At 36.0% G+C, this 24,206-nt stretch overlaps 1 protein-coding gene across 11 annotated transcripts in view; it reads left to right on the forward strand.

Annotated features, from left to right (window-relative positions):
• The first annotated feature begins 7,764 nt into the window (after positions 1-7,764).
• LOC306992993 (uncharacterized protein) overlaps positions 7,765-24,206 on the forward strand; it is a 134,569-nt gene continuing 118,127 nt past the window's right edge. For 3 of the 11 annotated variants that reach the window (XM_079602356.1, XM_079602365.1, XM_079602362.1), the window contains exons 1-4: positions 7,765-8,060; positions 13,197-13,254; positions 16,271-16,472; positions 17,774-17,815. In XM_079602356.1, the coding sequence (XP_079458482.1) occupies positions 13,237-13,254; positions 16,271-16,472; positions 17,774-17,815 (262 nt within the window). In that variant the 5' untranslated portion in view covers positions 7,765-8,060; positions 13,197-13,236. Of the gene's footprint in view, positions 8,061-8,143; positions 8,188-13,191; positions 13,255-16,270; positions 16,473-17,773; positions 17,816-24,206 lie in introns of those variants that run through there. The other 8 variants (XM_079602359.1, XM_079602364.1, XM_079602363.1 and 5 more) reach the window with 6 other exon arrangements.

Below are 24,206 nucleotides of genomic sequence, written 5' to 3' on the forward strand. Positions count from 1 at the left end.
TTGAACAAAAATATTTTGATTTTAGAATAATTAAACTATATGTTTTTTTGTTTTTTTTTTAATTGTGACACATTCAGTGCAACTTATGGCATTCATCATGTCATGACACGGCTTCATGTCTGTCTATAACTCTTCTAGTGTTTTCCCATATTTTATACTTTTTTCTTAGGAATAATATGACACAGTATTTGTTAAGAGAGTAACAACCTTTTACTGCTTTTTTTTACCAATGTGGCAACATGAAACTTTGCACTTTGACCTTTATTGTTTTATGCTTCCCCACCCTCAACATTGTATGATCAAGATAAAGATGTTTGTCACATAGTTGTACTTTAGACCAACAGATTCTACTGGAAGAGCTGTTTCTCTCCATACAATTACAAGGATCACTTACCTGGAAAATGTGTTAACGTCGTCCACATGAACTCAGAGCTACAGTAATGTGTTGTCCTTCTATCAGCAGAAGTGTAAGTATACTTTTGATTATTTTGTTGTTTGTAGAAGGATAATGGTTCAAAATATTTTACTATTATATATAAGTATATAACTATATCCAATTCAATTCAACTCAAATTTATTTGTATAGTGCTTTTCACAATACATACTACCATACTACTATTATAACTATGAAGGCTATATGATACAGAATACAAACAAAAACTGCTCTCACATAAGCAGAAACAACAGTATCAACGTTTCTAAATGTGACACATTTACTTCTTTATAGTGTGGACTATAACTCTAAAGAATGATTCATATTTATTTTGAACAGATTAGATTATTCCTGAACAGTGTAAAAAGCACAAACAAATATGTTTTAAACAATTTTGAAAAACAAATGTGAAATAAAAACAGAGACATTTTTGTTATTTGATCAAGAACCTTAGAATTTTGTTTTGTTCATATTATGTGATTGTATTATACATGCAAACTCATAATGCATTAACTAGTGTTTTCTTAATCACAGGAACAATGGCATCATTCAATCCCCCCCGCCAGCGCAACAGCTTGGATGAACCTCCTGATTTGGTGTAAGAGATTGTCTTATGCAAAATAAACTAAAGAAACTCAGTTTAATCAACATCCATTAAATCAGTTAATATATTTATAACAGTTTATAAATAAGACATTTTATTTACATTAAAATAAATTACAAAAAATCTTAATATTTATGTTCTCTTTAGAAATGAAGTTATTCGTCTCAGAGGGGCATTCATTCTCTTTCATCATCTCTTTATGCAAAATAAACTAAACAAACTCAGTTTCATCAAGATCCATTAAAACAGTAAAAAATATTTATATTAAAATAAATGACAAAAAAATAGTTATATTTATGTTCTCTTTAGAAATGAAGTTGTTCGTCTCAGAGAGGAATTCATTCGACTCTATGAGAGAGATCATGGTGAACTCCAGGAGTGCATCGAGTCACTGAGGCGTCTCATCAACACATTTGAAGAAGATTTGAGACGTGCCACTGAAGTCACCAGAGGAGGAGGAGTAGTGGGAATAGCAGGAGGAGTCACCATGCTAGCAGGATTAGCTTTAGCTCCATTCACTATGGGAGCTTCTGCTGTTGTTACTGTAACAGGAGCAGCTGTAGCCTTAGGTGGAGGAATCGGTAGTGGAATAATACAGCACATGACAATGAACCAGCAGAAGAAATTACGTCAAAATGTCAAAAATGGACTTGAAGAATTTCAGAACAAAATCATCCCTATGACTGAGATTATGAAAGTCATTTGTCAATATACTAATGAAATACTGAGCGACCTTAATAAACCAGAGCATGATATCAGTGGTTTTAGTAAAATTTTTGCTGGCACCAGTGAAGTATTACGCTTTATACGGATCGATGACGTTGGTGAAGTGGCTGCACAGATGTCTAAAACTGTGCGTTTGACTGGAACTCTTACTGGGATTTTTACTGCCGTTAGCCTTGTGCTCGACGTTCTCTCAGTTATGGAAGATAATAAGGCACTCGATGACATGGACAAGCTTAAACACAACGGCCAAATAAGTGAAAGTGAGATCAAGTCAAAAGCCGTGAAATTCATTGTTGAAATGAGGAAAGTAATCAATGGGTTACAGAACATCATGGATGAGCTTAAGAAAACAAAAGACTCAATTGTAAAAGGAATCGATCTCCTGTGAAGTGAAACAATGTGAACAGATTGAGCTTTAGACCTTCAGCAGTCATTCAGCGCTCATGTGAGAACAGCTTCATCTCCGACAAGAGGCTCAATGTGAAAAAGGAATGGATCGAACTAGGCAAATGTTAGCAATGTGAACCGCTGTGACAACTTGTTGGCAGATCTCAAAACACCTGACAGAGGACGGCAGCCTTCTAGTAACCAACATCTCATTATATTTCATGATTTGAACATTCCATTGTAACATGCTTTTGTAAAATAATTGTCTGTATTATATTTCACTGTGGTTAAAACATTATATAACATTAACTATACAACATAATCACAAAAAAAGAGAAAAAAATGAATATCGCGCAAAAGTTCATTTATTTCAGTAATTCAACTTAAAAGGTGAAACTAATATATTATATAGACTCATTATGCGAAGTGAGATATTTCAAGCTTTTATTTGTTATAATTTTGATGATTATGGCTTACAGCTTATGAAAACCCCAAATTCAAAATTAGAATATTGTGAAAAGGTTTTAATAAGCTGTATATATATATACAGTTATATGGTTGCAGCGCTGTAGAGGAACAATAACAAAACCGTTTGATTATTCGATTGCTCGTAGACAAGGACGGAGATCTGCTCTAGTTAAGAAACCCTTGTTGATTCTGCTTCTTCTATCATTCACCCTTATCCAGGCCCTGAACTGGCACAACTTGAACCTCAGTATATCTTAAAAAAAAGCAGTGGATTGCGTTTCATTCATTTAAATGTATGCGGTTTAATTAATCAAATTAATGCAGTGGGCAAATTTCGACTGACTATGAAATTATGGTTTTATTCTTTTACATTTGGCTGAAATCATTGAATCTGCACTTGGATTGAGTCGATCAGTAAAGTGTTTTGAATTGTCTGTAATTAAGTTAAGACTTAAGTTAAATTAAGAAACTAGAAATTGTAAACTGCCTAAATGTAAACCTAAATTCATTTTTAGAAGAAACTATAAACAGTGAATAGTGAGCAAGCTTTTTTACACGATTGTACAATAGTGAAATGTTCCATTCCCGTGAAAAGGCGGATGCTGGTCTGGCTTGGAATTATTTTAAAATACATTGTTTAAACCTTGATTAATAAGCATGCACCTCATTTATTGGCATAGCCATAAGTTTGTTTGGTTATCATTTGTGTATCTTTTTTTTCTGTAAATACCATTTGCACACTATTGGAAAAACTTTTTTTTCACTTCCTGAAATAAACACTGACCTTTTGAAGTCATCATCACGTCACTTGTTCATTGTTACGCCTCCATCTGCCGGTATACAGAGCAGTGCTGCTACTGTTCACAACATATTTGCGGCCCTCTTTGCTGCAGTTGGCACACTCTGTCTCTGTTACAGAGACCTACTGTTTCTATTTTTAATTTAAGTCTAGTGGCCTGGTACCGAGATTCTGGAAGTCAGCAGTAGTTTGTCCATTATTGAAAGGTGGATATTGCACTTTGTTGGATAATTATCGCCTTATTTCAAGATTGTCTGTTACAGCAAAAGTGTTTGAATCCTGGTAAATTAACAAATAAAGCACTATGTGTCAGCTAATAATATTTTTAGTCAAACTTAGTCCTAAACAAGGACATAGTATAACTGCCACAATCACTAATTACATTATTAGTCAGTCACTAATTACATTATTACTGCATTGGATGATAACAAATCATGTTGTACCAGTCACTGCCTGTCACATGGTTTACTTGTTCTTATTGTCAGTGCTATGTTCATCCCATCCACTAGGAGACACCAGTAGCACCTATACCTTATGGATAAGAGAGGAAGTAGAAGAGTAAGAGGTAGATTCAGTTTGAATCATAGATATATATATATAAACACTAGATACCTCGTACGGGCTGTTGGCCAATGGAGGTCGACGGCCGCACACGACGGCCATCTTGCCACTGGGTGCTCGCTCACTCGTAACATTGTGTTGTATGATGCATGTACTTTTTAAATAACCATAACTTGCTCAATTATCTACCGATTTTCAAACGGGTTGGTTTGTTATAAAAGTCAGAGATGTAGTTATGACACTGCGTACTTATGAATAATTATAATATTATATATTTCAACATGTTCAAGCATCCAGAATTATAGCCATGTTAATAACGTTTGTGAGAAACCAAACCGTTTGTAAATCCGTCAAGATTTCAGCGAGATAAGAGGATTTGTGTTCGTGCAGATCACTCACCTTACAGAAAGCTTCCCTGTGACAAGATGGCCACCCTATGATGCCAGAAGTGACTCCGCCTTAAGAGATCTAGTGTTTATATATATATCTATGGTTTGAATAACCACATGGTAGCTGTGTCCCAATTCAAAGGCTGCACACTTCGGAGGTCGCATTTAAAGGCCGGTTGCGTCATCGCGGCGCAACGAAGGCTACCCTTATTCAAAAGCGACGGCAAATGCACCCTTCATTTCCCCGTGAAAGTGAGGATGCATAAAAGGATTCTTGCGGCCTGATCCTATCCCATAAGTCATCGCTCGCCGGTGACGACAGCTTTGTGCAAAATGACGGCCGAGAGTTCGGTGGTGGACCGCAAATTCCCATTTAAATGCAAGTATTATGTTTTCATTTACTCAAATAGCTAGCGAAACCATAAGTTAAAAGCCATAAGTTTCTCTTTCTTATAAACTTCATCGTAACTCCTTCGTCACCATTGTAAAATGAGCCTATTTCCAGAAAAAGTGGAGTATCCCTTTAAAGTTGATTAAAAAATAATTTGGATAACTAAATAAAAAGAAAGTTTAGTTAAACTTTAATCTAAATCCCAAGCAATAATTTCGATCAAAACTTAAAATATATTTATATATTGATGTCCCCGTCCCCACCAATTTCAAAATCAAACCTACGCCACCGGAGACTAAATACTTTTACACCATACGGTGCGACGACCATTTTCCTTTGTTAAACTAGCAAAAGTCGATTCAGACACACTGAGTGCACTTGGGCCGTGAGCTTTAGACCATGAGCTTAGATCCTTAAAATAGGGCCCTTAGACACTAATGTTCCTTCATACTTTCTACTACGTATTAAAATCAGCAGGTGTACAGCGATCTATCACAAGCCACATTAATCACCTCACTGACACATTTATTGTTTGAATTTCATGTTAAAATGTTTTGAAAGCGGTGACATTGTTATATTATGTAGGGTTAAAAAATCAATGATTTGTTTATAGTCAAGTTTCTCCACAAAGGGCTCAAAACAAGCATATAACTAATCACAAGCTTTTGTATTGTGTATTTAACTCCTTTGTAATGCCTTTTATTTTCACAAATAGTGGTAGGGATGTTGTCTCACCTTCATCTTGGATGCCCTTGAGGTAAGCTAAAACTTACCAAAATTTAATTTCAAAGTGAACTATCCCTTTAATTTGTTTCATATCTTTATCAATAATCTGCATTTATACATATCATTAATCTGCATTTATACATAAAAACCTATTAACTATTGGGAAGCTAAACATAAGAATCAATATGAAACATGAAAAAGTTTCTAAAAGTTGCCAGTAAATTAATATTGTGATGAGAAATAATTTTTCAGATGAAGTTATAAAGGGCTCTGGGGTGTTGCCAGGCAGAAGTGTGGAAAGCAGCCCGCCGTGCCACCTCTGCTACTGCCATGGTGTGGATCTGCTGCTGGGCACCTGAGATTTGGAGACTGCTGAAAAGCAACATGAACGGTACAAAACAACATGTTCCTAATCTCTTCTGTCCTTGTCATGACAGTCATATTCTGTGGAATAAATTATGTTTGTGTGCCGGCATACCATCGCGTTTTTACTTGGCATTTTTGTATTTCCTTGCACCTCAAGAAAATGTGATGTGTGTGTGTGTGTGTGTGTGTGTGTGTGTGTGTGTGTGTGTGTGTGTGTGTGTGTGTGTGTGTGTGTGTGTGTGTGTGTGTGTGTGTGTGTGTGTGTGTGTGTGTAAAAAAAAAACTATTGCTTTCGTCACCTTCATTTTACCCCCTTTCATAATAATTTTGAAATATTACTTTAAGGTGGGAAGCCAACCAGAGGGGATGGGGAGCAGCTGGTCGCCCTTGACCAAATGAAAAAGGCAGCCATTATTTGGTGAGTAAATGCATAATGCGTTGAGAAGGGAAAACAAAACTTTTAAGACTTTATAATTTCACCACTTTATAGCCTACTTGTATCAATGTTTATTAGGCATCAATGGAGACTCCATTATTGTTACTGTATCTGCTTGGCACCTATAATACTAATTCATCGCTTGCTCACTTCTTGATCCTACCTTTCCTCTTCTAAAGCCACATTTCTGGGATATTGCGATGTAAGGTGTGTAGTCCTATATTTTGTAGAACATATAGTGTTGCAAATAACCTCATGGCATATTGTTGTCATCTGAAGTGTTCATAAATAATCATAAATAATCATATTCACCTCTCCTTCACCCTTAATCCCCTCTGTCCTTTGTTTGTGCCTTATTTTGTCTATACCGGTAATTGATTTGCTTGATTTTAATGCATATCCTATTGCTCTTCGAGTAAACCTAGCGTGTGTGTGTGTGTGTGTGTGTGTGTGTGTGTGTGTGTGTGTGTGTGTGTGTGTGTGTGTGTGTGTGTGTGTGTGTGTGTGTGTGTGTGTGTGTGTGTGTGTGTGTGTGTGTGTGAGTGTGTGTGTGTGTGTGTGTGAATGGGTCAATGGGAGGCCATTGTAAAGTATTTTGGGTGTTGGATGCAGGAAAATGCGGGTGATGTTTTCAATCAGAGTTTTTCAGATTTAGCAGAATCCAATCAGAATCTTCCAATTGACGTGTTTACATGACGCATTTTTATTATGATCAGCCCTTTATCCAAAATATGTGTCCAATCGCAGCTGTACTGTAAGCACTTTGGGTTCCTGATAAAGCACTATATTATTATTAATATTATACTGTCTTATTATTTTTGTCTTTTCTAGATGCTACATTGAAGAAGTGGCCGGCAGCCAGCCGAGGGCAGATGGGCACATCTATCAATTCGAAGCTCACAGAGCTGAGAAGATCAACAAGATAAATAGTTGTTTTTTCTGTTCAATTTTTTTTTACTTATTTTTGTTCTTGTACTATTTGATTGTTCTTAAGTAAATAAATAATGTAAATTTCTACATTTTGGACTTTTAGTTGCCTAGTAGCTATGGATTTTCAGAATTTTACTAATATATAGGTAAACATAGGTGCATATATGCACACATATACATATATACATTAATAATTTTACTAATAGGTAAAAGTATATACGTGCATATAGCCTATAGGTACATGTATGCACATATGTACACATATATGTCAATTTTAACGGCCATAACGTTTAAATTAACGTTTACATAACGGCCAATTTTATATATGTCACATAATGTGACATATATAAAATTATATTAAAAACCTATATCAAAACCTTTAAAACATCTATGTTTATAGGTTCTTTCCATGTGGGATTTATAGTTGAAATCTAGTTTATGGGTTTGTATTGATGTTTTTGTGTAATCAGAAACTAAACTAAACTAGACAATTTACATCTTGAAACATCATTGGCATTGTTTTGTTCTGGCTGTTTGATTTGTTCTTCCTCTTTTGAGGCGGGACTCAGAGAGAAAGAACAGAAGAAGAAAGGCGGAGTATTGGAAGTTTGCGGTTGTTCATTTTTATTAATTTTCAACGATTTAGACCTTGTTTGCCTTTCATTTATATTATAAAACTAAATAGAATATGTTAGTTCCGTATGCTAAGTATAATTCGTTTTTTATCGTCGCGCTATAAAACTCAAGAGTGTCTCCGTTTCAACTCGTGGACTGCAAGTGGGTCGAGCTTCGGCTGTGTCATTTCTCTTTAGGACGCAAAATACAGAAGATCTTCGATCTACAGGTTTGTCTAGTGCAATTTGTTAATATAGTTTAGGCTACAATAACTTGTATTTGAGATTGAATTTACGAGGATTATGACGCACCCAAAACCAGACCAAAAGCGAAACCATGTAAACTTGATATGATATATTAGACTTTGCTTGGGACAGAAATAAGCGTGAGCTCGTGATTATGCTGTGACTAGAGTCTACAGTAGCCTTTATAATTTTTACTCAAAATGAGCCCTTTGTAGAGAAACTTGACAGTATTATTATTTTTTTTGCTTGTGCCTGATTTGTGTAAGCCTATGTTATACTTTCTAAAAACAGTCACACACGATGCCATTTTTATCATGAAATTCAAACAACAAATGTTGTTTTGATGTGATTTAATGTGGCGCGACAGCTGTCGTCCTGTTTATTGCTGAATCTCTCTGCCGCTCAGACTTTTATAAATAGAAACAAAGATGAACATGAGTCGAGTGTTCAACAACTCTTTGGAACTTAGTAGCCTACTTATCATTAGAAAGCCCAGAGTTTGATTTGGTTTGAAACGTGTTTGATTTCGGTGATTGTTAACATTACAATTTGTAAGTGACCCAGATATACTGACCCGTTTCCACAGATGTTTTAGCCTACGGCCATGTTTATTTATTTATTATTACAGGGACAGTGCATATTAATAAACATTTCTGCCAATATGCCAGAGTTAGCCAGAAGGCTATTTTTAATCTGCAGTCCCCGGACAGATGTTAAAAGTCACCCTAAAAGAGAATAAAATTACATATAAAAAATTGTACAATACATTTAGTAAGAAATCCTATTATGTTAAAAAATACAGTCGAAATACAGCAAACCAACAATCAAACAAACATCTGACGAAGACATAACATATACACACACACACAAGGCAAGAAGCCAGCAATGGATAGAGCACATATAGAAATGTGTTAATGTTGACAGCTCTGAAATTCAAGAAGCCATTTCTTTAAATGGTTCTTAAATGTACAATATGTGTTTAGATTTCTGATGATTAAAGGAATGCGGTTCCATTCAGTAGCAGCTCGAACAGAAAAAGAAGTATGACCAAATACACTTTTCCTAAAGGGAATGACACAATCTCCCCTCGCTGCACCTCTGGTTCTGCTATGATCAGCTGTACGGATGTTAACAAACTGGTGGAGTGGAGGGGATGATAAACCATGAATAATTGTGTATAGAAGACATAGATTTGAGTATTTGACCATGTTTTCCCAGCTGAGTAATCTATGTTTATGTAATATTGGACAATGATGAGAAGTAATTGATCTCTTATCCAAAATTGTAACTGATCGTTTGTAAAGTGACTGCAGGGGTTTCAGAGACGTAACACCAGCTTGTGAAACTATGGGATTATTTTTGTTTGCCTTTTTTTCGTCACTTTTCAAGAAATTAATGAAAATATAAATGGACACTGAATAAAATGTCTTTGAAACCCGAAAAAAAAAAAAATCACAATCAATATTCAGTCACAGTGTGTTGTGTTACAGGACACGTGACTGTAGTGTATTTTTGCCAGAGTTACTTGTGTTTTTACAACTGATGTGGTGTTTGGATGAACAGTGAAACATATGAAGGTATTTTTGGTGCAAATCAACTGAACGCCTGTGACCGTGGAACTTGTAGTTGTAGACAATAGCCACACATGTGTATCAGTGAATTTGTAGTCACAGAGAGAAATGTTTTAAGAGTTGCAAACTTGTAGACTTTTTTTTCTCTCCCACAAACACAACACAACAGATACACATTCTCAAATTCTTCATTGAAGGTGCACAAATCCCATTCTACAAATCACAAATGAAGAAATTTGTACGCTCACATTTTTGCTACAGTTGCTGCAGTGAATATGGTGCAAAAAGCATTCACACACCCGCATCAACAAATGTGAAGTCACGGAGAAATGTTGCACATCCGCAAATCAGTGTGTGCATTCATCCAATGAGAGTTGCACACTTGTAGAATATTTTCTCACAAATGTCTTGGATATATTTCTAGCACAAACACAAGTACATAACTACAACTGCTTGAATCTGCTGTGACGAATCTCAAACACTGTTTTCGCCTTCAAGTGACAAGTTTCGCGCGCTCTCCCTTTTGCACTGAGACAAGTGGAGCAAAAGTGAGTTGTGCATCTGTAGAGGCAGTGGGCGGAGCCGACATTAATATTCATGAGTTTCCCGGGCATGCGCGTGTCAAACTGCTCATTTTAGTTCACTCTCCTCATTTCTCAGCAGGTTTAATGGATTATTTCAAAAAAGGCGCGACCGTAAACTACAATTGTCTATCGTTTCGTAAAGTTCATAAGGTTTTTATTAGTTTGCCCGTTTTGGGCTTTCGTCAATGACTGAAGATTGCATTCACTTCGTGTAGGCTATTATAAAGTACAGAAAACTTCAACTCGTTCATTTCGTTCTGCTTTTCCTTTGAACAATGCAATGCTTTAAAACTAACTTTAGTTATCAACTGTTGAATGTCACTGCAATCTTTTTTTTTTTTTTTTTTTTTTTTACAAACAAGATATACATTTACAAAAAAATATCACAAGGTTTAAAGTTCCACTTTTACCGTGAAACCAAAAATTCCAGAACTCCTTAGATAGGCTATAGCGATAGGCTATAGAATGTTCCAAATACATGAGCCAATTACCATTTAATTTATCTATTACTTCTGTTACCTTACCTTATGAAGCATTAAAACTGTGTCATCTCTGGAAATTACTGAAATAACATCCACAACCATATCAGTGGTCTAATAAACATTTTGCTCCATATACTGATGTTTCTCATTGCCATATTTTTTCTTTGACCTTATGTTGCACTGTGTACCTGGATGAATATGATGATCATTGATACAAATGGGCAAGAATTCAATCAATTGATCACAAATGACAGCTAAGACATTTATAATCTTACAAAAAAAATAAATAATTAAATAAATGTTGTTCTTTTGAACTTGCTAGTGATTTGCACACCTCATTAAGCAGCACAACCATTTCCGTCTGATAATAATCAGAAATGTTTTTGAGCAGCAAATCAGTATTAGAATGATTTCTGAAGGATCAAGTGACACTGAAATCTGGTGTAATGAGCTCTGCCATCACAATATATATTTTTTAAACATTAAAATAGAAAACAGTTGATAAAATATTTCACAATATTTTCAGATAAATGTAGTCTTGGTACCGTACTAATACCAAACTTTTGAACAGTAGTGTAGGCTATTATTATATCAAAACCAGCACAAGCACACTTTGTAATCAAAATATATATAGCCTATATTTTGTAATGTAATTTGGCCAGTAGGCCATGTAGCCTATATTTGTAAATATATATATATATTTTTGTGAACATCAAATTGGTTGCTTATTCTATTCCATAAAATAATGTTAAATATTTCTCTCATGTACTTATTAAAGCAACATATTCATGCTTGTGTGTGGTCTTAAATTATTTGGCTTATTTAAATAAACAAGAATTTAAGAACAATCACACATATATTTAATATGTTTCCCTCTTGTAATTTATATGTTAGTCCATAGATACATTTATGCAGGTTTATTTCATTTATTGCATTCAACAAATGATAACAATTAGTAAAAGACACAGTTTTAAAGCCTCGCAAGCTACAATTTATACAACGAGTTACGTGTTATGTATAAAGGCCTATACACGAAGTGAATGCCTGCAATCTTCAGTCATTGACGAAAGCCCAAAACGGGCAAACTAATAAAAACCTTATGAACTTTACGAAACGATAGACAATTGTAGTTTACGGTCGCGCCTTTTTTGAAATAATCCATTAAACCTGCTGAGAAATGAGGAGCGTGAACTAAAATGAGCAGTTTGACACGCGCATGCCCGGGAAACTCATGAATATTAATGTCGGCTCCGCCCACTGCCTCTACAGATGCACAACTCACTTTTGCTCCACTTGTCTCAGTGCAAAAGGGAGAGCGCGCGAAACTTGTCACTTGAAGGCGAAAACAGTGTTTGAGATTCGTCACAGCAGATTCAAGCAGTTGTAGTTATGTACTTGTGTTTGTGCTAGAAATATATCCAAGACATTTGTGAGAAAATATTCTACAAGTGTGCAACTCTCATTGGATGAATGCACACACTGATTTGCGGATGTGCAACATTTCTCCGTGACTTCACATTTGTTGATGCGGGTGTGTGAATGCTTTTTGCACCATATTCACTGCAGCAACTGTAGCAAAAATGTGAGCGTACAAATTTCTTCATTTGTGATTTGTAGAATGGGATTTGTGCACCTTCAATGAAGAATTTGAGAATGTGTATCTGTTGTGTTGTGTTTGTGGGAGAGAAAAAAAAGTCTACAAGTTTGCAACTCTTAAAACATTTCTCTCTGTGACTACAAATTCACTGATACACATGTGTGGCTATTGTCTACAACTACAAGTTCCACGGTCACAGGCGTTCAGTTGATTTGCACCAAAAATACCTTCATAGAAACACAGCAACATATTGTTAACTTGTTTTTATGTAGTCCATTGACGTTTAATAAAGAGTTTATTTGAAATGAATAAGAGCTTCTGAATATCTCTGACAGAAATGCAGTAAATCTGGTTATTACCGGTAATAACAAGTGAAAGATGCGGTGAATGCAGCATTTGAAAAAGACAAGAGACATGAAGTGATTGGCTGCCAAAAAACACCCTTTAATCTTTAAGGTTTTAAAAATTCATATTTTATATATTTATTTGAACTTATTGTATTAATTATTTTAGAGCTTTTATAAGATAACATATAAACTATCTATTTTTTTTCCTAAGCACAAACTGCCCTCCAACAAGTGTTGTTCTATCCAGTAACATTTAAAAAATCTACACGTCAAAATACCACGAACACACTCTGCGTTGTTTTATAACACATCTCTTTTTACACACACACACACACACACACACACACACACACACACACACACACACACACACACACACACACACACACACACACACACACACACACACACACACACACACACACACACACACACACACACAATTATTTTATACATCTAATTGTTTAAATACAAATAATATAACAACATTTAATTCTGAGTGAGTGTTTATTTGTAATGAATAATTGTGTGTTCAGCAGATAACTGAGGAGTTGTGACGGTCTTCTGTGAGCTGGAAACATGATGGAAGAAAACCCTGTGAGTTAAAACTTATGATAATGAACCTTATATGAAGAAGTAAAACTATGAACCTGGAATCATTTAATTTTAATACATATGATGATTTGATAGATTTTTTTATTGAATTTGTAATAAATTGTATGTTTTGTAACAAGTATGGAACCATATACCAAATTATTATTATTTTATTTTTTTTAAGCATCAAATTGTGCAAAATGGAAATACTATTTTAAATACTATGTATAACATTAAAAAAAGTTAAAGATGAGAATATAACCATTAAATGTTAGAGTAAAACACATCTTAAATAGATAGTTCACCCAAAAATGAAGATGATGCATCGTTCATTATAAAAGTAATCCACACGGCTGTATGTAATGCTACGTGACATTGTTCACAAGCTTTTTATTTCCGCGGTTGTAACACTGAGCGATTACACCAGATAGTTTTCAGTAAGTTGTTCTAATCTTTCAACACCTTCAGAAGTTCATTCATGGTTTATCCTGTAACTAGTGAAGAGCAAGAGATGATAGCGTTCTCTTAATTCCCTGATCTCAGTGTTTAATCCCTTATCAAAAGTGTTATATTATTAACAGACTTAAATTTGACTTGACCACCACTGTGAAACTACAGCAAGAGTTCCTACAACACTCAGTTAGTATGATGGATTTTTAAATGCGTTGTGCTCAAACTAATTTGACCAACAGCATCTTTTAGAGTCACACACACACACACACACACACACACACACACACACACACACACACACACACACACACACACACACACACACACACACACACACACACACACACACACATATATCTCAACAATGGTGGCAATAAACAAAGATGAAAAATATGAACTCTGATCATCACAAAACAGGATACAGAAAGTCACAGCAAAAATACAAGCAGATTAAATACTGTAGAGCATTTTGCGAAACGTTTGTTTTGCGATTGCATTACGACTGCAAACTGTAGACCTTATGCTTCGGACTCTGGGTCCATATGAATTAACTCAAATGATCTATAGGGAATTTTAATAACTAATCATGAATATGATTAATATTTTGCATATTACAGTTACATTAAATTATCGAAATTGAAAATGTATAGACTATATGAATATATGAATAATCGATCACAACGTCTTATAATTCCTCATTCATATATCAATAATCTTATTTAATTTCGATTATGAGATAACCTTTAAGGGAAATTCATGTAATGATCAAATAGGTGTTTGTCCCGCAAAAACCATCAAAGATCACCCATCAACCTCTCAGTAAAGCTATCTCCTTATAAACTCCCAGAAACATTAACTTCCGGCCGGGAACATTAATTTTCCTGTGTTTATAAAATTAAAACTACTTAATGTAGTAAACAAGGAGCGCGGTAGCTCTTTTGGATAGATCTCATTGACTCGTATTTATTAACTTTCAACATTCAGAAACAGTCATATAATATATGGTTTTAATAAATGCACAACTACAGAATATTAGTACTACACATACTGATTATATGTTTGTACATATCTTACATGTGAACAAACAAGACAACGAATAACAGATGAGAGAGAGAAGGAGAGAGAGAGAGTTCTGAGGAGGGGCGCGCCGTGCCGGAGCACGCGCTGAGGTTGTAGAGAGAGAATGAGAGAAAGAGAGAATGGTCACGTGTGACCATAGGACAGCAAAAATCACAGACCTTTGAGAGACATCAATGCATCGAACCTTAAAACATTAAAACTCGTTAGAGTTTGATACTTGCACAGTTCGTTGTGTGTGGTGTGGCTGAGACCAGCCTGCGTGTGCTCGCGGAGCAGAGCGCGCGCGCTCGTGTTTGCGGAGCGCGCTTCTCGTGCTGATGCGCGTTCTCTCATGGAGCCTCGGACAGGGCGCGTGCTCTCGTGTCTCCGGGGCGCGCTGGGCGCGGGAGTTTTGAAGGCTTCTTGAAAGTGAAGTGGCTGAAGGGATAATTCACGCTAAATTCGTTCACTCTTAGGTGAAGGCGAACCAAGGAGAATTTGAAAATGAAACAAAAGAAACTTTATAAAGAAAATAAAAAGGAGGGAACTCCTGAAGGAGTTCAGGTCCGAAGATTTCACATGCTGAAGCAGCGATGAAGGCAGGAAGCGAGAGAGAGTTTTGGGGGAGCTTTGGCTTTTTAAAGAATGTATGGCTCACGCCTTCTTTTGGGACAACAGCAAATCGGATCCTCTGATCTGGAGCGGGAAAGACGTTCCTTTGTTTGTAAAGACACGCCCACTTTGACTATGTCATGTGAGAGATCGAATTTAACATTCATATTTAGAAGTATGGTATTTCCTAGAATAAATGCATATTATTGTACCTTGCAGTCAAGATTCGACTCCAACATGTTTTAAGATTTAAAATGGTATCAAACACATCAGGTTCAGATTATATGATAACAAAGTTACATAAAATATATAGGGAATATAATATTAGAAGCATTTAGAGTTTGATTAATAAACATTAGAACTCAAATTAAATCCCAAACCTGTCATGACATATAAATGGCAACACAGAATATATTTGGTAATGTTTTAAATATGATTCGTTTAAGGAAACGTTTGTGTGTGTGGAAGACCAGATGTTGTTGTGAGGAATGTGTGGTGTCCGGTTACATGTTGGTGTGAGCCATGTTGGTGTCCTGTCCTGTTGAAGTGTGTGTGAGGATCACGATTCATTAATTTGACCAGATGTCAATAGTCAATGTTGCTACAAAACTGAGTGTAAGGCGTATAATGTGCTTGTAGTTTTGCAGACTTGGTCTGAAGGTTTCTGTACATGAGTGAACGTCTTCACTGAGTGAGCCTCAAGTAACACTTTTAGTGTGCAAGAAAGAAAATGAATGTTTCATGCTCAGAAATTCAAAAACAAGTTACCACAGAATTCAGATTCATAATGACCATTTAGTGTATTATATGCTGAACACTAAAGGGGCTCATTCAGCCATATTTAATATGTACATTTCATAGATAATTTATTAAGATATATTTTTTCCCCCTAAAGGTGCGTCACTATCGCACACTCTCTAATGCCAGTGCTGACTGTGGTTCCTCAGATAACAGCATCGGACTACCTCCTTTATTCAGTGAGGACAGTGGTTACACTGGTTCCTCAGATAACAGCATCGGACTACCTCCTTTATTCAGTGAGGACAGTGGTTACACTGGTTCCTCAGATAACAGCATCGGACTTCCTCCTACTTTCAGTAAGTACATTTCATGATAAATATGATCAACATCAGTTTTGTGTTAACAGCTTTTAAATCTATTTGAAAACAATCATGTTTAAAGGGAAATTAATATTACATTTAGTCATGTGTGTGTGCATCTAAATATCGATTGATTCATACAATTCAAGTGCAAAATTTATTTGATGCATTGCGATTCATTTTGAGTTTTTTCATCAAAATGATTTGTTGGAATCTGACATAAAAAATGGCAGCGCTACACACTGAAGTTCATAGAGTCAGCAAAGTCAATTTTGAGAAAAAACATCCTTTAAAATCCCTGGTAATCAGGGCTGGGTATCGTACATTTTTTTTCTATATCGATACCCTGACTGATACCGTTTCCTGAACAATACTATTTATTCGATATCAATTTTGTGTAATCTGATACCAAAAATATGAAATTACATTACATATTACCTAAAAAAAACTGTTGTTGGTTTGTCAGCCCGATGGTGACCCACAAAACTCACTTGTACAGTAAACTACTGGCAACATAATTGTTTTTTAACTTACTGTTTAAATACATTTCGTGGGTGTGTCTTTTTATCCTATATATTCTTAAATATGGGATCAATATCCCGTCAAAAGTATTGAGGTCACGATCAAAGAATAATGAGCATGAATCAAACATTTAAAAACACATGTACAAATATATTGCACAAACGTAAAGCAGCACTATGCAGTTTCTTCACTGTATTCTCGCCTGTTTCTCTATAGAGCTCCCCCTACAGCTCCGGAATAGATATTTGACAACACGTCGTCTCCCCCGATCTTCTCCCTCCGGTCATGTGCATTTGTTTTCAAAGCAGCCGGCGAACGCACAGAGCCATGTCGGGTTTATGTAAAGTAGCATCATTTTATGTAGAATTCACATTAAAGAAGATCTACATTTCTCAGTTTCATTCATGGCGAAAACGTGAAGCGTTCCATAGTTTAGTGGAATATTGCTGCCATCTACTGGAACACAAACACATTTATTGCCTTCAAAAATAAGTTAGAGATAAGGAAATGTCTCCATCTCAAGGTTTTTAACACCATGGAATGATGAAGTTGAATTGTTGCTGCTTGAAGTCTGACTGAGCACTGAGAAGAACACAACTGAAATTACTGAATAAACTGCTCATTTTTACAATCACCTTGTGCCATCCAATAATCTGAGTCGACTTTGTTGCTAAACTGACCGAAAAATGTCCACGTGTGCATTGAATGTTGAATGTGCTGCAATGTTTTGTTTCTTTAATTACTGAATCTGAACCTCTTGTCCTTTTTCATAACAGCACAAACAAATCTAAATGACAGCAGAGCAACAGAAAGAGCAGGTGAGTATCATTAGTCAAACTCTGATAACAATGACTGTGAGGGTCTTTTGTGATTTGCATCTAAACTGAGTCTTACTGGCCTTTCTTACGCCCGTTTCACACATACTCCGTGTGCAGTGCATATGCGGTGCGTGTTGCGGTGCGTATGCGGTACAGGAGCAGCACGCGCTAAAGTGCTTTCACATATGCTGCGTGCGTTTGCAGTGCACAACTGATCCGCGGCTGTACCACAAACACATTTACTCACACTATTTGTCTTAATGGCTCTTGGAGCCCCTGGCCCGGTCGTTGATTAGTCAGGCTGATTGGATTAGTATCAATGATCACTGTTATGCTGATGAGATCAGGAAATCTCTGTAAGAGATTTGACTCAGGTAGGCTACATCATTGACATGCTTTGTTCAGAATCTCCTCTTTTATGTAAAATCCCTCCCCCTTGGAATGTATATAGGCGGCAATGTATGCTGTTTTGAGTTAGACTGTTTTTGGACGAACTGCAGCTACTAAATAAAGAATAACTTCTGTTTGAACGCGATTCCAAAGTCTCCTGGTTTGCTTGAAGAAGAAAAAGTTCACAACAGTATTATTCAATGCATTACTTCTATATAGATTATATATTAAGTAGGCCTAAGCAAGTGGTAACATATTTAACCATACTTGTATATTAAAATCGCAAACATTTTAAATTAAAACTTAAAATTGACAAAAACAGCGGACTCATACCTTTTTCTTTTGCATAATTTAAATCTTTATAAATCTTGCATGTCACAAAGAACTTGTTTTTCCACCTCCACGAATGAGACGAGTGTTGTTCATTATGTCCTTGTTGAAGTAAATTGTAGTTTTCCTTGCTTTACCCTGGTCTCAAAGTAAAAAGATGACTGTGAAAAATAGTAGTATTTAATTAAATGCATTCATAGTGAAATTACTACATTTTATTTATAACCCCAAATCAGAAAAAGTTGGGACACTGTACAAATTGTGAATAAAAACAGAATGCAATGATGTGGAAGTTTCAAATTTCAATATTTTATTCAGAATTCAACATAGATGACATATCAAATGTTTAAACTAGGGATGTCAACGATTAATTGACGATCGATTAATTGTCGATAATACATTTAATCGATACAACTTCTCGATCATTGATTAAGCAGGTTAATGCGCGTGCGCTGCTCAACCGCGAAACACAGCAAGCACGTTTTGTTTGGGACCATTTTACACCTTCATTATGACTAAGTTTGATTGTTCATTCGCAGCCTTTTGTTTTGTGCAAATGTATGTTGTAATGTTGTGTTTATTTTGCGTATGCCTCTCTATATCTGATTTATCTTATATTGGATGCGTCCCTTGAATGAACGCTGTAGTGCGCGTGATCAGCTTCAGCGCGCGCGGCTCAAACGGCACTGCACGACTAATAATGACTATTTGCTGGACTGTCATATTACATAACATTATAAAGAGAACAATATTGTAATAAAACATTGTGCATTATTTGAGTTTAGTTGCCGTGTCGCATTGCTCCAGGAAGAGCGCGTCCACAACATGATCATTCTGAATGAAGGACGCGTAACTTAGTTCAAATTCACGTGTGCATTCGCGTCATTTTCTGCAGAAATAATTTGTAATATTATGTTTATTTTGAATATATCTGATTAATCTCATATAGGATGCGTTTCTTTGAGTTAAATAACGCGCTAGGGTGCTCCAGTTTAACGGTAGCAGAAAAAATAAAAATGATGTTATGTTATCCAGCGCCAGTGTTGCCAGATTGGAAATGTCCAAGTATCGTACCAGAAGCTCAAAATTATGAATAATTTGCTTGGTTGGGTCCTTACCATAGACTGTAAAAAAATAGGTCCTTACATGCGCTTCGTGAGGCACACACGCACACTAACACACACACGCAAGGTCTCTCGCTCCCTTTCTCTTCTGTGCGCGCGCTACACATGCGCGCTCTTGCTTGCTCGATCTAGATTTCGGGAGATTTTTGAACTAATTTGCGGGCAATTCTGAATTTTGTCTGAGTGTCTGAGTGAATAGTATTCGCTGAGTTTTGTTTAAGTTTACAGACGTGCTTCAGAAAAAAAGTTCACGGAGACGGAGAGGCATAAAGCACTCCCTGTTTATTTTCTTTATATTAAAAAAGCACAATGTTTTATTTCGATTGTAAGTGGACACATAAAAAAGTAGACATTTAACAGCTTATTTTTTCATATTTCTTAAGGCTGTATGACCAAAACTGACAGAGTATTTTAGGTCTATTTTGCTGCTATGTAAAAAAAAACCGAGCAAAACGCGCCCGCGTGTTTGCCGACCCCAGAGGGTTAAACAAAGACAAAACTGAAGTTATTGCGTTTGGAAACAAAGATGAAGTTCTCAAGGTGAATGCATACCTTCACTCTAGAGGTCAAACAACTAAACATCAAGTCAGGAATCTTGGTGTGTCTCGAGTCAGACCTTAGCTTCAGTAGTCATGTCAAATCAATAACTAAATCAGCATACTATCATCTGAAAAATATTGCAAGAATTAGATGCTTTGTTTCCAGTCAAGACTTATAAAAACTTGTGCATGCTTTCATCACCAGCAGGGTGGATTATTGTAATGGACTCCTTACTGGCTTTCCCAAAAAGACCATAAGACAGTTGCAGCTCATACAGAACGCTGCCGCCAGGATCCTGAGCAGAACCAGAACATATGAACACATCACACCAGTCCTCAGGTCTTTACACTGGCTTCCAGTCACATATTGATTTTAAAGTATTATTACTGGTATATAAATAATTTAATGGCCTAGGACCTAAATACATTGCAGATATGCTCACTGAATATAAACCCAACAGATCACTCAGATCATTAGGATCACATCAACTAGAAATACCAAGGGTTCACTCAAAGCAAGGAGAGTCCGCGTTTTAGTCTTTAATATTTAGTCCGCGAGAGTTTTTAGTTTTAGTCACATTTTAGTCATTTATAAACTTGATAGTTTTAGTCAAGTTTTAGTCGACGAAAACGCAAAAAGGTTTTAGTCAATTTTAGTAAAAAAAAGAAAGAAAAAAAAAGTAGTCTTTAATAAATTAATTTAGGTTAAAAAGTATTGGAAATGGGCTTAGGTTTGACAGGTTGCAGCAAGTGTTGCAATTCACCTTAAAACCTTTGCATAATAAACTAGACTTTCTGAATAATTCGATTGGTTGGGTCCTTACGCGCTTCGTGAGGCACACACGCACACTACACACACACGCAAGGTCTCTCGCTCCCTCTCTCTGCTGTGCGTGCGCTACACATGCGCGCTCTTGCTCGCTCGATCTAGATTCCGGGAGATTTTAACTAATTTGCGGGCAATTCTGAAATTATCGTACATTATGGGATTTTTTTCATTATTGATCGTATAACAACGATTAGAACGTGGCATTGCTGATACTTTTTTTTAGCTCAAAACAGCAGAAATGACATGCATTGTGAACGTCAGACTTATAATAATTTTCGTTCCGTCTCGTCTCGTCAACGTAAACTCGAAAACGTCTCGTCATGTTTTAGTCACCTTAGAGCCATTTTTAGCTAGTCATCGTAACATTATCGTCATAAAAAAAAGGTGTGTCAACGAAATAATTGCGTTATCGTCATCATTGACGAAAACAACATTGTCAGGCATCCTTGATATTGCTTTGAGTGATCATAGTGTCACCTATTGCTATTGCTATTGCTTTTGCACTCGTAAAATATCTAAATCACTATTGAAGACTGGTAGCCATAGTTCAATTAGATACAGATGTACAAAACATTATACAGCCGAGGAATTTAAAGAAATGCTTTCTAGGAGGGATTGGTCAGATGTTTTAAGAAGCAATGATGTTGATGGGGCCTGTTTTTTGTTTAAACAGCACTTTTTAGAAACGCTTGATACTGTTGCACCAATGAAGGAAACCAGAATTAATTATTAATTAATTAATTATCAATGAATTAATTAACGGGATAAATGGTTCAGAAAGTTTAAGAGGTCAACTTTGTCTTGTGATTATGATAAATATATATATTTTAGTAATCAGGCTAGTTACAAGGTACAGAAAACAAAGTCTGAATTTTATGCTGATGCTATTACGGCAAATTCACATCAGCCTAAAAAGCTATGGAAAGTTCTCACTGATATAGCCGTCAAAGGAAAATCAAAATCTAAGACTGGAAATATTGGGTTAGTTATTGAGGATAAAATGATTTCTAACAAACAGCAGGTTGCTTGCGTTTTTAATACTTTTTTTACAACAGTTGCTGCCAGTTTGGTCGATAATCTGCCTAAGGTGTCAGGTAGATATGGCCCATCATTTGTAAACTCCTTTAATAAAAATAAACATGTCACTCCTGATGTTTTTGAAATTGATCCTGTCTCAGAGGAAAGGGTGAGATTGTGTCTATCCACTTTGTCAATTAACAAAGATTTTTTGCCAGATTTTTGCGCGATAGTGCCAATGTAATTTCTAGGGTGCTCACCGACACCCATATAATAAATTTGTCTTTAAGTCAGGGTATCTTTCCATGTGATATGAAAAAGGCCCGGGTAGTCCCCCTTTTTAAGAAAAATAGTAGATCAGATGTTAGTAATTATAGGCCTGTATCAATTCTGACAGCCATATCAAAGGTGTTTGAGCGTCTTGTGTATGAGCAGGTGGAAGATTACCTTGTCAAACATAATCTGCTGTATGAACTGCAGTCTGGATTTAGAGCAGCATATTCGACTGAAACCTGTCTTATTCATTTATGTGATTATATTCGACAAAACTTTGATGAGGGAAAGTATGTGGGTATGATTCTTCTTGATTTACAAAAAGCCTTTGATACTGTAAATCATACAATTGTATTATCAAAGCTGCAAAGTATAGGCTTCAGAAATACTGCTGTGAAATGGTTCACCTCTTACCTCACTGGAAGAACTCAATTTTGTGATGTTGAGGGGACCATATCAGATTCTCGAGATATTACTTGTGGGGTTCCTCAAGGTTCAATCCTTGGCCCTCTTTTATTTTTTGTTTATATTAATGACATGCCAGCTGCTGTGAAATGTAAGCTGCTTTTATATGCTGATGATTCTGCATTGTTGGTCTCTGGGGATGACATCAGCAAGATTGAGAAGACACTGGGTAACGAATTAAATAGTGTCAGCAAGTGGCTTATAGACAACAGGCTTTCACTACATCTGGGAAAAACTGAGTCCATTTTATTTGGAACAAAAAAGAAGTTGTCTAAAGTAAAATTGCTTAAGATCGAATGTAATGGCACTGAAATAGTGTCTCAGAAAAGTGTTACATACTTGGGGTTAACATTAGACCAGTCATTAACCTGTTCATCTATTGCTGACAAAATACTATCCAAGTGTGCAGGTAAATTGAAATTTTTATATCGCAGAACAAGGCTTTTAGATTTTTCTATCAAGAAATTACTGGTTGTATCGTTAATTCAATGTCATTTCGATTATGCATGCTCAGCTTGGTACTGTGGATTATCAGTTAAACTTAAAAACAGACTGCAAGTGATGCAAAATAATGTTATCCACTATCTGTTAAATGCACCCCCTAGGACTCATATTGGCAGAGATGCTTTTAAAAGAGTAGGACTATTGCCAGTACAGGTTAGAGTGGAGCAGTTAAAGCTGAATCATATGTATAATGTCATAAATGGTTCTGCTCCCAAATATTTACACTCCAATATAAACGGCCAGTGTCCGTTCTTGTAGAGTACCCAGAGTCAACAATGCAGCTGGAAGTTCTTCTTTTTTTTATACTGGTATCATGCTGTGGAATAATTTGCCAATTTCCCTCAAAATGGTAAATACCAGAGGGACTTTTAGATGTCAGGTTAAGGCCCTTTTATGGAGTAGAGTGGCTGATCTTTTTAACTAGCATAGATTAATTAATTTATGTGGTTTATGATTTTTTGATTTTAGGATGTTGTTGAAATGATTTGTGTAAATGTTTTTGTCTTTGTGTTTTATCACCAAGGACCATGTTGGAAATAAGTGTTTACACTTTAACATGTTATCCTTTGGATTATGTATGTTTGTTAATCCATAAATAAATCAAATCAAATAAAAAAAAGAGCTTCACTCCGACGAGGCGAGTGAAGATTATCTATACTATGGAGAGTATAGAGGTTCGCTGTTTGTTTAAAACAGCAAAAGTGAAACGTGCTCTGTGGGGGCCCAGTGGGCAATACTGGTGTGAGACACCACCCCAGCAGAGGACGTCCCTGGATTGTAGGTCCAGTGGCACCGCAAACCTGCTCAATCACTTCCATCTCAGACACGGTTTTAATTATTCTTATTTCTTTTGATTATTTTTATTTCTTCTATGTAAAGCACTTTGAATTACCACTGTGTATGAAATGTGCTATATAAAT

Source organism: Phoxinus phoxinus (genome assembly GCF_949152265.1).
Source record: "Phoxinus phoxinus genome assembly, chromosome: 2".
Lineage (NCBI taxonomy): Eukaryota > Metazoa > Chordata > Actinopteri > Cypriniformes > Leuciscidae > Phoxinus > Phoxinus phoxinus.